At 34.1% G+C, this 17,456-nt stretch overlaps 1 protein-coding gene across 1 annotated transcript; it reads right to left on the bottom strand.

Annotated features, from left to right (window-relative positions):
* Positions 1 to 1,921: 1,921 nt before the first annotated feature.
* Positions 1,922 to 12,463, bottom strand: LOC111022501 (ENTH/ANTH/VHS superfamily protein). The gene is made up of 15 exons (XM_022299665.2): positions 12,154 to 12,463; positions 11,928 to 11,997; positions 11,757 to 11,854; positions 11,049 to 11,187; positions 10,813 to 10,940; positions 6,417 to 6,509; positions 6,225 to 6,275; positions 4,551 to 4,616; positions 4,408 to 4,473; positions 4,150 to 4,230; positions 3,969 to 4,049; positions 3,572 to 3,745; positions 3,370 to 3,448; positions 3,157 to 3,284; positions 1,922 to 2,610 (listed from the first exon to the last, which is right to left on the bottom strand). The coding sequence occupies exons 1-15, from the start codon at positions 12,241 to 12,243 to the stop codon at positions 2,257 to 2,259; spliced, it is 1,698 nt and encodes a 565-aa protein (XP_022155357.1). The 5' UTR covers positions 12,244 to 12,463; the 3' UTR covers positions 1,922 to 2,256.
* Between the last annotated feature and the right edge of the window lie 4,993 nt (positions 12,464 to 17,456).

The raw sequence follows: 17,456 nt of genomic DNA, 5'->3' as shown, positions 1-17,456 counted from the left end.
ACATCTTAAAGTACAAAAGTGAATATTTAGGAACTTATTTAACATTTTTTTTAAGTCCAAAGACCTATTAAAAACAAGGTTAAAATACTATTTTGGTATTTGTATTTTTAGTTTTGGTTCATTTTAGTCCTATCCTTTCAATATCAATTCATTTTAGTTCATGTAATTTCAAAATTTTGTTTTGGTCCCTGTATTTTTAAAAAGTGGTCAATTTAGTCCTTTAATTTTATTTTTAATCACATTTTTCTATCATAATTCCAATATGACACTACACTCAATATATTTATTGAAATATAACCATACCTCTATATTAAATGGTTTTTATCATATGTTGAATTTGTGTTAAAAGTTTGAAAATAGAGACTAAAATGGTCATTTTTAAAAGTATAGAGACCAAAATAAACATTTTGAGACATGACACTAAAATGAATCAAAGTTTTGTATACGGACCAAGATGAACATTTTCAAGTACAAGAATCAGGATGAACCGAAATTAAAAGTACCATGAATCAAAATAGTATTTTAACCTAAAAATAATTATGAAAGTTCAGGGACTAAATTTGTATTTTTTTCCCCTGAAAATAAAACCTTAAAATGATGTTCTTTGACTTAGATTTGGGCATTTATGACAATTCAAACCCGAGATTTCTATGAACGTATTTGCTTGGGTGAAAGAATGAAGATGTCTATCATATTTCTTCTACCACTCCATCTATGGGCAGAGTCTTATTAATTTATCATTAATAATTAGTGCAAAATATAATATAGTTAGTTAAAAAGATAATGAAATAGTACAATGTGATAATATGAATTTTGCTTAACTGTATTTGACACTTATCTCTAACTAACTTTTAACGGTTGGTTTCGGTTGTTTTTTTAATCAAATAATTAACGACAAACTGATTTGATAAACTATAAACTATATTTTTTTTTAAATCTGGCCTGAATTGACTTGGAAATCAGGTTCAAAAAAATAGTTTTTCTTTTCTTAAAATTGTATTTTCAGTAAACTATATTAGTCTATTTATTTTTTTAGCTGCAAATAAATTAAAATTTTAGCACAAATAAGTTAGTTCCAAAGTTTCAAACAATTTCCCTAAATGAGAATAAACAAGGTAGCTAATTTAATTGACATCTAAGACGAGTTGTTTCATGTAAAGTAAAATTCCCAAAATTCACAGATATCAATTAAACAAAATTTCAACTAAATTTGGAAAAGTTGGTTGAGGATGTGAGTCTGAGGTGCCAAAAATGATATATTTGACTAATCCAAAATGGCAAGTAATTAATGGCTACCCTTAATTTTGGGCAAAATCTGTGCCCAAAGGAGAGAAAAACAAAGATTCTTCTCTTCTCAGCCAATACAGAAGAAATGTTTTCCATTCCTAATGCCAAGATGAGACAAAGGCTTCTGAAAAATGTGGAGGAAAGGTCAAGCAATTGTGCAACACTTGCTTCAACTATCGCTATACGTCTCATCTAGCCGCTTGTCACATTTGATTTGAGAAAACCGTTTTGAGTTCAATGTGTGTCTAGACAATAGATACAACGAAAGCAAGGGAATGCTAACATTTGATGGCTACTTGCACTCCCTATAACACATTCGAGGAAAAAATTACTATGGCAGGTATGAACGTCAAAACCGGGCGAACGAACGATCACTTGCCTGCAAAACTCTATACAAATGAAAGTAAACAACAAAACTAAACACATGGCGTTGAAACACGATGGTTTGAGCATGCAGCCATAGACAAACACTTCTGAATGAGCATGCCCATGTCGAGGTAAGCCTAAATTCCCCTTCGATCTTTCACGCACAAGTTGCTATTGTTCTTTTCAATTTGTTGTTCATAGATAAGAACTATAACACATATGAAAGATTAGTGGGAGGTAAATGCAGAAAAATGGGAGGATCTTTAAGTATGATGAACAGATGAATGAATTATATACGTATAACGTATGCATAAAATTTCAGCCCAATTCTATGAGAAACGTGCTTGTAGTAAGCAGAAGAATAGGACACAGAATTCCAAAGCCTAAAACTTGAAAGTCATGTATTGCATTCACTACTCTTATTACACCTTGCACTATTCACTCACTCACTCACTCACTCACTCATTGTAAGTTCCAACCAAAACAAATGTCGCACCATTCTTCGCAGCTCGTTCAAGAAAACCAACCCTTTACATCCCACCAAATACGAAGAAACCAAATCTGTTGACTAAATTACAAGATGGAGAGCGCACCACGCACATTCTACAGAATGCCTGTGCTTCCGAATGGATTGCTTGCAGGCGGATGAACAGGGTGATGGTTAGGAGCCGGGAAGGCTCCGAAACCTGCATCACCAAAAGGATTTGTTGGATCCATTGTGAATGGTTGCTGTTGCTGTGGGAAGGTAGGTTGGTATGGACCAAACGGATTCGCCTGCTGCTGAGCTAATGGCGCCATTTGAACCGATGGAGGTGGAGCGATGGCACTTGACAACGCAAATGGATCTTGCACCTCGAATGGATTTGGTGCGGGTTTACCGTACACAGGCTGTAGAGAAGCTCTATATGCACCTTCATCGTATAAACTGTCAAGAGTGAGTGTGTCCAATCCACCAGCCTGGCTCATCATAGAATGACAACAAAATTATCAATTAGATTGAAGAATATGACACCAATGTTTGGATACATAAAGATCATATTCCCAATGCTTTAAACTGAAACGAATTGGAAAAACTCGATATCAAACACGAAGGGGACAAGAGCAAAAACGACAGCATTAAAACTATGATTTCCATTCCCTAATAATGTTTTGTGAGCCTCGGTTACAAAAGAGTTTCGTAATTATCAGATTGGAGTCCCTCCTTGTAGGCTTGGCTTCTTTTTGTTGGTTTCTTTTATATATAATATATATATATATATATAAACTTGGGTTTCCATTTCCTAATAATCCCCTTGAATTTCAAAGAATCTACCCTCAGAAATGTTCCACTAGCTGAATTCAAGACTTGCTCGTCCAACAAGAAGTTAAGGCAAACCCTAAAGATGTTTTTTTAAGCCCTTAGCTTTGTCAGTTTCATTTCAGAATTGTTTTGAAGGAATAATGGCCATTCAAGATGTAGAGAACCAAATGGTGCAGAATTCACAATAATTTTAAAGCCCCTACCAGTTGTCTCTCATTAGCTGATGAAATGTTAGTACTTGGAGTGGTGACCAAAGCTAGCTCCCAACCAGTAGGATCAAAGTCCTTTGCCTGTACGGCATTGGAATCAAAAGTGGGTGCTGCTGCTGCATCTGATATAAGGTTTGGTGTCATAAACACAAGTGGTTAAGAAAAATTCTCAAATAACCCAACCGGTAAGAAAGACTGGGAATTTACCTCCAGAAGGAACTATAGCTAAAGCCATAGCATTTCTGTCCTCGATTGCAGATACTTCTGTGGTAGCAAGACTCAATCCCTGAAGAATCCACCAAGAATAGGGTTCTATTTATTTATTGTGGATTTAAAAAGTGGGAAGGATGGTGGTGAGAGGCATTAGCATTTATGACAGAAAAAAAAAATTTAATTAGTACATATATACCAATAAATCTCCAGTATCTAAATGGATTTCAGGAGCAGGGGCTGGAGCTGGAGGTGGCGGTGGAGCCGTCTCAACAGGGGTAATAGAAAGATTATCTGAAGGAGAAGCCTCTGGTTCTTCAGTGGGTAAGTTCGGATCTTCAGGAGAGTCTTCTTGCTTGTAAGTAAGTTGCAGCTGTCCGGAATGAGAAAATATTAACTTAAATATTTTCGAAAATATTTCTAATACACACAAATAATATTCTCAAGGGCAAAAACGGACAAGAAAAAAGAAAACAGAGTCATGTTGCCCTGAGAAGTAGATTCCAAACTTGAAAATAAATCCAAATAGCAAATCCTCACGAATGCTTAAATACAACCCAGTTTTTGGTATGGAAAGTTATTGAGAATATACTAACCAGTGGCTCATTCGGTACCATAACCACTCTAGGTGCCTCCCTAATATACTCTTCCATTGTATTAAGAAATGACTGTGGAGGCTGGAAGTGCATAACAAGGCATAAAATAGGAAAACATAAGTTCATACAGTAGTTTTTTTAAGAACAAGAAACAAGAATCGCTATAATACACTATCATTACCTCTCTTAAAACAGGAAACTGGAAATTCCGAGCAAGTTCTAACCCTTTGCAAATATCATAGAAATCAGACAGGCTTGCTGCCTGCAGTAAGGTAAAGGCAAGAAAAATAAGCCTGAATTCCTAATGGTGTACCTCAGCTAATATAAATAAGGTTGGAGAAATTTGGAGGGAAAACAACTAAAAATGTTGATGGAAGACAAGAAAATCATCGAAAAAGATAACTATCATATTTAAACACAAAAATGAGTTCAAAAGTACCTGTTGGCCAGCTCTTTTATAGATATCAAGGGCTTTGATAGCTTCATGTCTTGGCATCTCAAAAAACTGTAGGAAATAACTTTATTGTTACCAATGCACTGTATGTATCTGTGTCTACAATTCTTGCTTACTAACAAACTTACCTTGTCAACGAGATTTATAATACCGTCATTAATAGCACAATAGATTTTAAAGCTCTCTTTCAATACCTGAAATAGCATGCCACGGCATTATCAAGACTGGAAATAAAGCTTTCTTAAGTAAAAAGTATCCTTTGAGAACAGAAAAAAAGAGAGAATTTTTAAAACTCTTTCCACATAAGGCAAGATACATCCATAAAAGAACAAAAATATGGCCTTTGCCCATATCTACTGTGTTATCCTTGTCCTTACATATTAAAACATGGAGAAAGTGGAGAGGGTGACAGGTGAAATAACAAAATAAAAGATATCCAAGTTTTATTTAAATCCTAAGCCATTGCTTTTACGGCATTCAACCATAGAGTTTTTCCTCCCTGCTTAAAACCATCATGGCCTAGCAGTTGGCAATGTTACTTTCCTAAGTTTTGTCAAAATTGAAACAATTGACCATGTCAGATTATAAAGGCAGTTAAATAACCAATGATCGTGATTTTCTTCCATCTTTTGCGAAGACCTCAACAACTGGGACTTAGCAACTTGGACATCTCTTTTTGACTCTTCCAGCAGTAGATAATACTTACTTGACGGATGGTACAGGCAAAAAACTTAATTTCTTCAGACTCTTCCTTACAAATAGCCGAGGAAAATTTGCCACTTAGTGCAAGTTTGGTGTGTCCAGCAAATCAAAGAATAAATATTTTGAGAATTGAGTGCTACAACTAGATTTTCCCATCTGGGTGATTTCCTATCAAACACATGAAAAAGGTCCCCTCAAGATCCCTTATTCGGATTCGGTAAGACTACTCAAAGTTAGTCTCCAACTCCAAGGATCCTCCTCCCAAGCATGTTTTATTGTAATATATTCTGAATCCGAGACCACAGAAGTTTGGAAATCAATCAAATAAAGCTTCATCCCCAATCCTTTATATCTTTCCAAGCTGATCTTACACCCTGTCAACCAATTTAAGGGTAGAGAATCTCTAAATGTACTGCATTTTATGCAATGTTGCTCCAAGGACACAATCCCGAGACTGCTTTCCTCTCTTTTTGAATACCCTAGTTCCTCTTTCCATAGATACTTGGAATTTAGTTCGGGATGTCATTTTCATTTTTCCCCTTAAACATTATGCCAAGCCTTCAAACCAGAATGTCCCTATTCCTAATGTTATTTGCTCTTTGGTAACTTCTACCTAGAATCAAGCTTTTGAAAAACCAGTAGAAAAATATAAAACGTCAAAACTTTATTCCTGCTCCTTGTAAATGACATTAAACTCTATTTAAACAGGAACAGTTCTAAAGTTTAGAATAAAAGACTTCTCCAGCATTGACTTTTTAATATTATCCAGATTCCACACAATGGTCTTCGACTCTTCGGACACTGAAGGAACTATTTTTTTTTTTAGTACAACATGTAGGGTGGGGGATTGAACTCACAACCTCTTGGTTGGAGATTATGCCAATTACCGTTGAACTATGCTCGCTTTGGCCACTGAGGGAACTATTCTGTTACTAAGAACATGATATGACAAGCTTAGGTGTTTAAGCGGTTCACATTTTACTCGACAATTGATTCATGAAAAATTCAAAAGAAAATGAAAATATCTTCCTAAAATAGATACTCCCATCCTTATCTGCAAGCACAATGCAAGTTATTATAAGTAGAGAAATTCAGCATACCAGTGCGAGGGCATACTGTATAACATAATTCCCAATAGCTGCTCCTTCAGGCTGTAATTTTAACATCAAGTCGTTTTCATGTTTATAGAAGGTCAAAGTAAAAAATTTTACAAAATAAAGCCATATTCTAAAGAAGAAAGTTATTATGAGTATCAAGCAAAAGCGGAAGATTCAAAGGTGTCAGAAAGATACCCTGCAACCAATAAGACGATACAACAGCTGTTGCAAAGCAGGCAAATGTTCCAACAGTTCTTCACTGTCAAGTTCCCTAGTTCTGCTATAGCCCTGCCAATGGAAGAAACCATGAATGAGAATCCATGAAGTGCAAACACTCATTAGACACTCCAAAACACATAATTTAGTTTGTACTTTTTTTTTTTGGTACAACCTCAGATGCATCAAGACATGCTTGTCTTTGATTAAAACCCAAAAGTATTACATAAGGAACTAAGAAATGAAACAAAAGGTACAAACCTGTAGAAAGTGTTATCAGTATCACCAACAAAGCTTACACGCATTTATATGCTTAATAAAAAAGTTTCGATCTATTTCATTCTCAATTTATTGTTTTTGTCCTATATTACTATTTATGTTCATTTATTTATTAAATAAAAGTTTAAACACTTTAGTTCATGTGTCTAATAATTGTTTGTCAGATGTTCACGAGTGTCAATATGTGTTTATTATGTACAATGATGCATCTTTGTTATATGTTTTACAAGTGTTCAACATGCGCCCAATAAGTGTAGATTCATATTCAATTTGTTCAACTACTGGTCGATGCATGTCTATTGTGCTAATAAGTGTCCAACATATGTCTAACAAGTGTCAAAGTGTCAAGCACGCACACATTGCCCAAACTAAAGTGTTCATGTTTCATAGGTTTTTTGGTGGACTTCAATACACAAGAAGGTTTTTTGTAATTACATTTTGTTTTTTATTATGCAAGATTGGAAAGCTGTAATTAGATAGTCTTGAGGGGAGGGTTCTCTCTACCCTCCACCATTAGGTTGTCTCCCCCATTTTTTGGGCTCTTTCTTTGGTAATATACATCTTTGTTTCTTATCAAAAAAAAAAAAAAATGTTTCGTAGGTGTGATATGGAAAATTGACTCTCATTTAATTGGTACTTGCATGCTTATCTGCCTACTTTTTTCCTCATTTTCATTGCTCCACAATCAATTTCTAAAAATAATGGATAAGCTCATTGTAAATCTTCTCTAGGAAATAATCCCACATCTAATGGTGGTTGCCACCAAGTCAATTAAAAATGGAAAGTTGTCACTCTTCTAAGGGACCAAGGCTAACACAAGAAAAACAAGAGAGAAAATTCTTTCTTCATGAAATGACTTTAGATGTGTTTTAATAATTCAAACAACATGAGGAAGGAGGTTATTTCCAGAAAATATGAGGATTCATTCATTGGAAGCATTCCTCATATATGTCATTTTCTAAGCATCATGAGCTTCTAGAAGCAAATATCACTTTCTAAATCTCATGATCTCTATACAAGGTCTAGTGTCAAAGGCAAGACTTGCGCTTTTTTTTGGCACCATGATCCCCAATATCCCAAAATTCGCAATCCATGAAAATGTTTAAGTAAACAATGCTCGTGGCTTGAAGAATTATTACTAGGACCATCAACTTCAAAAATGATCTTCTTGAGAGGGAATTTAATGTACGGTTTCGACTTTTTGATCTTATTGATGGAATTGCTATTACATCGGGAAGACACTCTAGAATTTGGCTCTTGGAGGATTCTGATACCTTCACAATTAAATCTTTCTTCAACCACCTCTTTTTTTTAACAAGATACGAACTTTTCATTGATAAATGAAAAGGAACAAAATTGTTCAAGGATACAAACTTCTAATAGGAGTGAAAAGAGAAAGCATAAAAATAGAACAAAACTACAAAGGAGTTATAAAGGTCTTCAAATTCATACAAATCAAATTAGGAGAATAGGGAAAGAAAGTATTGAAAAGAGCACACCATTGAGAAGCTTTAAATTTGGCAATACTGAAGTTGACTAACGGCTGGAATCCTTGAATATCCTTTGATTCCTTTCAAACCATAACTCTGAAATAATTGCCTTAAAACCATTAATCCATAGCAGATTAGCTTTAGGCTCCAATCTAACTCAATTGAGAATCTGGAAAATGTTTCTAGCAGCCACACAGTCCCAAATCCAAGCCAAATTGAACATCTGGAAGAAGGAAAACCAACGGGCAGAAGCATATGGGCAGAAGAAAAACATATGATTCAAGTTCTCACCCTGTTCAGCACATAAAAAACAAATGGATGGCTGTAAATCCATATTAGGGGACTTCTTTAGTAGAATCTCAGCTGTATTAACCTTGCCATGTAGGAGAATCCAAATTAACATGTTTACACGTTTCCAAAGAGAAGATAAATGAGCTTTTGACAATCGCAAATCAGCTCCTCCAAGCTTACTAAGAGAGGAAACTGAGAAAAGTCCCGAATTTCCCAAGCTCCATCGACGAGCATCACTTTAAAGACTAACCGTAGAAATACATGATAGCAACTCCAAAAACTCTACAAACTCTTCATCTTTCAATGCCCTTCTGGTAACAATATTCCAAGAAGAGGACTCCCTATCCCAAGCATCCGAAACCGAAGTAAAGGGAGACGACGAGATATCATAAATAGAAGGAAATATGACCATGAGAGGAGATTCACCAATCCACAAATGATGCCAAAAAAGTGTTCTGGACCGTTTCCTAATTTGAAAAGAGAGAATTTCTCCACCTTGAACCAATGATCATTGATTTTGTTCCAAGGACTACAGCCCGAACCATGAATTCTAGGCATCGCATTCCAATTAAAACAAAGTACCTCTTAAAGGAGTCAATTTTAGAAATCCTTCATTCTTAAAAATGCAAATTCCTTTTTTGGTCTGTCTATCCTGGCGGTAACAACAAAAGTTATAAACCTTGGTTCCTACCTCAATCCAGATTGGCGTTGTAAGAGCAGTGAAAACCATCTTTTCCTATATCCAATCCCTACACTTCAAACATTCTGGGTAACTTATAGGGGTAAAAGAAAACCTTCTGGGTAACCATCTTTTCCTATCTCCAACTCCCTTATCACCCTAACAGAGAAAGATTTTTGTGGTCACCACTTAAAGGGGTAAAAGAAAACCTTATGGAAAGAAATTTTAAGGGTCAGGTGATGGCGTGAAATAGGGGGATTTATGGTTATTCCAAAATTAGGGTCAAAATAAAAATAGAGAGATAATAGGTTTTGTGCGTTGAGCAGCAAATAGAGTTGTGTTGGGGAAGCAAGTATTAGGCTGCTTTTTGGTTGAGAGAGTGCATCATGCAACCACCAAATTTTATAGGCTTTATAGGCGTAATGAGTATGACCAGGCTTGTTTTAAAGAGTGGGATTTCTGGGTATTTTCCAGCCAAACTCGAGTCAATAAAATAAAGAGGAAAACGGAAAGCTATGTAGATGGAATTCCCCCAAAAAAGGGGAGGAAAAAGAAAAGAAAGAAGGAAAAACAAGCATTGCCATAATGCCACCTTTTATGGGTTTTCTTCCACTTCCTCCAATAATTTTTTCAAATTTGCTTCAAGGGAACCCACTGATCAACCACATCTTCAAGATAATGTGTGTTTCAAGGGCAAAGTAATGTTAGGCATATTAGTAGGAAAATATTAGGAATATCATTAGGATTTTAGAGACATGTTATCCCTTAGTTAAGGAATTAGTTAGTAGAGTGATTCTAAATAGAGTAGGTTAAGGGGTTTGAAGGAAGAATTTTGAAGAGAGGCTTTACCAGGAAGGGTTTGAAAGTATATATTTCTTTAGTCTGTTCTAATACAAATGAAACTGAATTGTTTTGGTTCCAGCCGGTACAGAGATAGACCCAATGCATCGACGATTAAGGAAAAAGGAAGAATTCTTTGCCAAACTTTGTCATTTCTATTGATACTGCCTAAACAGTAAGCCCAACAAAAACCTTACATTTCTCTAAAAAAGCAGCCATTCAAAGAATCTAACAAAAATCAGGCTGTAATACCTGGATATATGTTAGAAAAAGTTAAGCAAGCATTTAGCCGAGAATAACATAGAAATTAGGATTTTAGCATTGGAAGTGGAACTCTCGTAACTTAAGGATGAAAATAGGTTTCTCAGTTCCCTACTCCCTTGATTTTTCCCCTTTATTAAGGATTACTCCCTTGTTTGCTATTTGGAGTCAACCTAATGCGGATGTTCAGTTTTGCCTAGGCTAAAATGGAGGTTCCCCCAATTAATATCCTCACTAAGGTCCTCTTGACCATCTAGAGTCGATGGAAAAAACTGTCATTAAGCCAAACTTCACCTCCAGTAAACTAAATCAGCTTCCACCTCATTAAAGGCAACCATATTCAAAATTTATGGAAGAAATATTTATGGTGAAATTGGGACGTTTATAATAAGAAATCTATCATCACATTATTTTTAATGATAGCTAAAAGATATGCATCTTTCACAGTATGTAGCTAAAAAAACTGTTATAACTCACTCAAACATGTACCAAGCAAGAGGCCATGTGAATTAACAAAAATTCTTCAATACAATACCTTCTCCTGACCCTGAGCAGGTCTTGGCAGACGTTCAGATTCAATGTCATACTTTAGTATCCTGAAACATTCAAGTCGCTCCTCTAAAAACAATGCATATGTACGTACCCAAGCAGAGCAATCCCAAGCTATTAAAAAGATATATGTATCAGTCATTTATTATTATTGACTACACAATTAGAGTATGATTTGTATGAATCATAGAAAACTAATAGCTGAGAATCTCAAAAAGTTACCAATAGGACTTGAATCATCCTTAAAATTAGACAGTTGGAGAATTCGGGCTCTTTGTGTAAAATTCAGAAGTTCCTCCCTAAATGTTGGATCACCCTCCCTCAAGGTCCTATGTATGACTATTAAAGTTTTCAGAGCCACCTGTAAAACATGAAGAAACTTATAAAGTGTATGCCAAAAGAAATGAAGTCAAAAGTATCAATAGACAATGTAAAAAGAGACGCAAAGGATTAAATAAATCTAGACAAAATCTGAGGACAATGGTCAGCTGTTAACATTGCATTGTGACATTCATTCCACTGAAAATCATGGATCAGTCAGTATCACATTTGTCAAAATAACTGAGATACAAACATTTGGTTTTGAGGACCGGATAAGACCTGAATCTTCAGTCCACAGAGGTCCTACTTCATTACCAGTAAATCGATGAAATCCTAGAAATATGAAACAAAAACTTCAAAAAAAAGACTCAGCTAATAATGGGATAGATCAAGGAACCAAAAGGTTTTGTATTTTAGCATAACAGATGGAAATGAACTTACTAGAAACACTGACAAATTGACAGAAAGTTCAAAATTCCCCTTCAAGTAGTAACATTCAAAATAAGGAAAACAAAATTGTACATGGCTGTTGAGCAACATACAGATGATGCAAAAAAAATTGAGCAACATTCACAGAGTAATTCAACCCAAGGTGAACAATATTCGTACCGTCCAATTCCGCGTCTTGGACAAGCGTCGAGCGAGCGCATGAATGCAATAAGCAACATCAGCTCGCGGTCTAATCGCCGAAGTAGCAACCAGAATTTCTGAAACAAAAACAGAAAATCAAATTTCTGCCTCAAAAGAAACAACCCAGATCTGGCAACAGCAATCACTCACTCCTGAGATGCCTCTCTTTTGGCGGGCACTCGACGTGGTTAGTAGCTTTGACTATCGCCACATCCAAATCCTAAACTCAGACCAGAATCCCGCATAATAAGATAATATGGAAAAACCAACAAACCGGATCAAACACGATCGATAAAATCCAAAAAAAAAAAAACCTAATAATATAGCGCATAAGAAGAAGAAGAATAAAAAAGAAAAGAAAAGAATCCAAGAATACCGCGTAGTCGCTGTTGACATGGGCAAGGCCGACTTTGGTAGAATCCTTGAGAGCGCCATAGGCTTTCCGCCATGTCTGAAGCGTGGCCATGAATTTGTAACACTCTTCAGATCTCTCTCTCTCTCTCCGAAGATTAAGAGAGAGACGTGTTTCGCAGGCCTCGATTCTCTGATTCAGAGGTTTCTCTCTCTGTGATCCAACGAAGAACAGGAGGGATTCTTCAGCGGAGAGGAAGATTGAGGGGAGGAATTTTTACTTTCCTTTTTTTTCTCTCTCTTTTTTGGAATTTGAACTCCGATTTTGGAGAAAACAGATTCCAATTTCTGACATGTGTTGGGGATGGCGTGGATGGCCCCATGGTTCGGTATATCATACGTGTCATCATCATTATTTTTTATTTTTTAGAAACTTTGTTTTTGTAATAATAATTATTATGGACATTCATTTTTCATATATAAAATGGTACTAATTTGACTTCGTTATTAATTTCAAGAAAATAAAATTTGACTCCGTTACTCTTTAAATAATGAATACTACATCCACGCTCAATCTAAAAATATATCTTATTTCTGGTATTCGAATCCTACACTTATTATTGTACTAAAAAAGTTTTTTCGATAAAAAATCTACATATATATCCTCCTCACCTGATAATAAGTTAAAATAATATTTTTATCTCACTACTTTTTTAGATTTTGTTATTTTAGCTCATGTATTCTTAATTTTAGTTTATTTTAATTTCTATATTTTTAAAAATATATATATATATATTGTGTTGGGCTCTTATACTTTATAAAAAATAACTTTTTTTTATCTTTGTTTCCAAAATTTTGTACAAAGGAAATGATCTTTAAATAGAAATGAAAGAATCCGCAGAACCAAAAGTGACTATAGTCTACGACCAGATGAAAGAATCATTGGGAGCTCGTATGAGAGTTGGTTTAACTGCCCTAACTATGGTGAAGTAGTTGTGACAACCTTACTTAAGGCATATTTGAGAGTGATTTTAGCATTGCTAAAATTACTTTTACTCACGCCAAAATCACTTCCATTTTAAAATAAAATGTTTGACAATGACTCAAAAGTGATTTGGATTCATTCTAAGGGTGTGTGGTTTGGGAGTGGTGGTAGAATAAATGATTTATAAAAAAAAAATTCAAACATAATTGATTTTCCAAAATCAGCATCAAATGATACCTTAAAAATCAATTAAAATGATTTTTAAGCTCTCTTAAAATCAATTTTCTAATTGTCAAACATGATCAATAGAAATGGAATTGATTTTGACAAATGACAAAAGTAATTTTAGTCATGCCAAAATCACTATCAAACATACCCTAAGTGAATCTCGATCAATCATTTGGAGGGTGATTCTCCAAGTGATTTTTAACCCAAAAAAAAACAATAAGAAAATTAATTTTTAAAATAGTTATTGTTCTCATTTTCAAAATTACCTTTCCTCTCTTATATCTCTAAAATTTCTCCCTCTAAGGTTTTTGTGTGTAACTTTTGTCAAAATTTTCTATAAACTTTAAATATTAATCGTTAAAAATCATTTTTAATTATATAAAAATTCCTCGAAAAAAAGTTTTAATCAAACATTAAAATAATTAGCTCAAACTTATTCAACTCTAACCCTAAAAAACTTTAGATTTAAGTGGTTCTTGACATTAATTTTTAACTTTCGATAAAATTTTGGGATAATTGCATAAAAGACTCATGAACTAACTATAAAGGGATGTTTCATTCGCAGGTTCACATCTTAAACCTTGGGATGTTAAGTTATGGGTAGATTTGGGAAAGTTGTGTAGGCTATTTTTCAGTATATTATGAATCTCTGTAGCTATTTGTGGTGTCGGGTTGTGTAGTAAGTTTGAAATTAAAAAAACAAGTATTATAAAAAAAAACAAGTCTGAAATTAAACATAATTAAAAAGGCAATTTTTAAACCTGTGTTTGAAATTCATGTTCATTGGCCCTCGACCCAAAATTAAATTGAATTTTCTAAAATTTTTTTATTTTTATTATCAAATATTATCAAAATTAGAAACATAAATATTAAGGGTCCGTCTTTGGTTTTTTATTTTTCTGTTTTTTGTTTTTTGTTTTTAATTTTTTGTTTAAAAAAAACATACATATTTGATAACTGGTTTTTGTTTTTGTTTTAAAAAAAAAGAAAATCAAAGTACGGTAACCATTTTTAGTTTTCTGTTTTAAAAAGTTAGAAAATTTAAAATATATATTAGAGAAAGAAAATTCTATATAGAGTAGGGATGACAATGGTGTGGGATGGGAGTGAGGATGTCCTCTATCATTCGCGTGCTCGTAGAAATTTTTTTCCTCCGTCTTCACCTCGTTTTTCAGTTCGGGAATCGAGATCCAAGTTAAATAATCCTTATTTGTGGACGAGGAATTCACGAGAAAACTTATCGATTTTATAATTAATTTTAATTATTTTTAGAATTTAAAAAATAAAAAGTGTAATCAATATATATTAATTATTTTTAGAATTATTATTTACTAGTGTAAATAATTAGTTTTAAAAAATATTTAATATTTTATTCACAATTTAGTAATATATGTCAATAAAATATATATTAATTATTTAAAAAATAGATCGGGTCTTATTTTTAATCTCTTTAGCACGAATATCATTAATAATCTATTTAGTCTTATGATCAACATTTTACTCTATAATTATATCATGTGTATCAAGACCATTCATGTTATTTCGATAAAGAGAATGTTCAACATTAGTATTGAAAATATTAAACTTTACAATATCTTCATCTAATTCTATTGAAAAAGTGCCTCCATCCACATCTACTTCGTTTTAGCAATTTCATAAATGGACGTCCCAACAGAATGGAGGCTAACTTTGTTGAAGGGTTACTGCCTATTTCTAAAATATTAAAGTCAACAGGAAACGTGAGCTTATTAACCTGCATTAAGATATCCTTAACAACTCTGAGTGGGTTAATGTAAGAATGATCAGCTAATTGAACCACTACACCAGTCTTTTGTAAGTCTTTCTGATGGGATGTGAATACCGGAGCGGAAGCGGATCATCGTTCATGAATTTTTTAGAAACAAAATCAAATGTGCAAGAATAAGAAATACATGGAAAACTTACATTTGAAGAACTGTTCTTCAACGATTCAATCTCCTGAACATCACCAAATGATCTTCTGTGCTATCCTCTGGGTACGAGATCGGGCTTGTAGGAACTTTGATTTGGAACAAGAGGGAGAATTGAGAGAGAGAACTTGATTGAGAGAGAATTCTTGCTCTTATAGGGGAAGAACCAATATACAGAACTAGTTTAAACAAAAGTGACGTGGGGTAACTCCCCACGTCACAACTTCCCACTCCTGCGATTTTGGAGGGGAGTTTTTAATTAAACTTAATAATTAATTAATATAATTATCAATCTAATTAATAATTAATTAACTTAATTATTAATAAAATAAAATAAATTATTAATTATTAATCTAATAAATAAATAATTAATTAAATCTAATATTAATTAAATAAATAATTAACAATTAATTATTTAAAATTTAATTAAATATCACATATTTAATTAACCCCATATATTTGAATCTTATTCAAATGCATCTCTCGTATAACCTATAGTCATAATGTACATCTTATGCACATTATTTTTAACCTATAGTTTTAATATGAATCTTATTCATATTAATTTTTATTTGAATCTCATTCAAATAATATCTCTCATAATATATAGTTTATATTATGATGTATCAATATACATATATTCCCTTGAGCAATTAGAACCGTTCAAATTCTTCCAAAAATTTGATCATCGTTTTACCCGTTATGAGCTAGCAAGGGGACCTAATTGACCTACAGATCAGAAGCTCAACGATATGAGATTAATCGGTCAAACTCATTGATCGAGTTATTCAACATTCGTCGTTAACTATGGGTCACTCCACTAAAGATCCGCAGCTGCACTCTTCTCACTGTAGAATATTTTCGTGTCCACGGATATACAACCATTAATGGCAAGTCAATCATTAACGAGTGCTCGTAACTCGAGTTAGGTCAAATTACCGTTTTACCCCTGAGTTACATCTTGCTCCTTAAATATCATTGCTCCTCTAATGAACAACCCGGTTATGGTCCGACCAATAACCGGAAGTCTCTCTCGAGCCACTGAGAGGGTGGGGCCCCTTGTTCAAGTCCCAGAGTCAGCATTTAAGAGAAGACTCATATACTTCCCTAAGGTTGGGGAGGAGTGAATTCGATCTTGTGAAGTTATGTTCCCAGCTCCCCACTCGGTCTCATCCCCAAAAATGGTAGGAATGTTGAGTCGACGACTAGGGTCACTCTCACCCATACAGATCAAAGGACGAGCCCTCACGGGTAAGAGTCCATAACTCACTCAGGATTGAAAATGAGTTGTCTGGTCATCTTAAGAAATAGCAATCTGATAGTTAACGGAGTTACATCTAAAGATTGGCTATTTTGCGGTCCGGTCTTATACAAACTCATTTTATAGGATACCCCCCACTCGCATGTCTCCACACAAACAACCTGGATCGAGTCGTCTGTAATATTTACAAAGGGGGTCGTATCCATAATGTTACCAGGATAAGGTACCCAGTCTTATCATATACTATAGACCCTTTAGGTTATTCCCGGAACATTATCCACTTATATATCAGGGGTATATCAAATATATACCCTATAGATATACTGTCCTGGTTACAAGATAATAACCTTGGATGTTTAGTGTATTAGATTTTGGACAATGCAATGCTATGAATTCAATAACAAATTGATTGAATAAAACTTTATTGAATATAAATTTGTTTTTACATAAATACAAACTACGAGTTTAGGGCAACACACCCAATACTTTCAACTTTAACTTTTGATAAATGGAAAATGGCATGATATTTACGGAAGCTCCTAAATCTAACATGACATGTTCAATTTTGTTATTATTAATCACACAAGGTAATGAAAACATACCTGGATCCTTGCATTTTTTTGGTAAGTTATTTTTCATGATAGCTGATAGATTCTTACATACATCTACTTTCTTATTTTCATTCTCTTCCTTTTTTTGTTCGATAAACCTGCTAGGAAAAGGAAGTAATAGAGTGCAAGATGAAAGAGATAAAGGAGGATCAAATTTTATTCCGCGTGATACGTTAGGAGAAGTTTCTCTCTTTTCTTCGCTCAACTCATTCTCCTTGAGTGGAATTGATACTGGAGGAATATCCTCTTCATTTCTCAGCATAATCGCAATAACGTTCTCCACTTGATTCACTT

This window comes from Momordica charantia (genome assembly GCF_013281855.1).
Source record: "Momordica charantia cultivar OHB3-1 chromosome 9 unlocalized genomic scaffold, Mcharantia_2.0 BLBB01000009.1, whole genome shotgun sequence".
NCBI classification, from domain to species: domain Eukaryota; kingdom Viridiplantae; phylum Streptophyta; class Magnoliopsida; order Cucurbitales; family Cucurbitaceae; genus Momordica; species Momordica charantia.
The sequence above is the reverse complement of the archived record's forward strand: the minus strand, read 5'-3'. Positions and strand labels throughout refer to the sequence as shown.

Coding starts and splice junctions, on each gene's coding strand:
- LOC111022501 (XM_022299665.2), bottom strand. CDS start 12,243: ATGGCCACGCTTCAGACATGGCGGAAAGCCTATGGCGCTCTCAAGGAT. Junction 6,510..10,812: donor CTGCTCAGGGTCAGGAGAAG/GTATTGTATTGA, acceptor TTCCATTGGCAG/GGCTATAGCAGAACTAGGGA. Junction 3,449..3,571: donor TAGATACTGGAGATTTATTG/GTATATATGTAC, acceptor TGGATTCTTCAG/GGATTGAGTCTTGCTACCAC.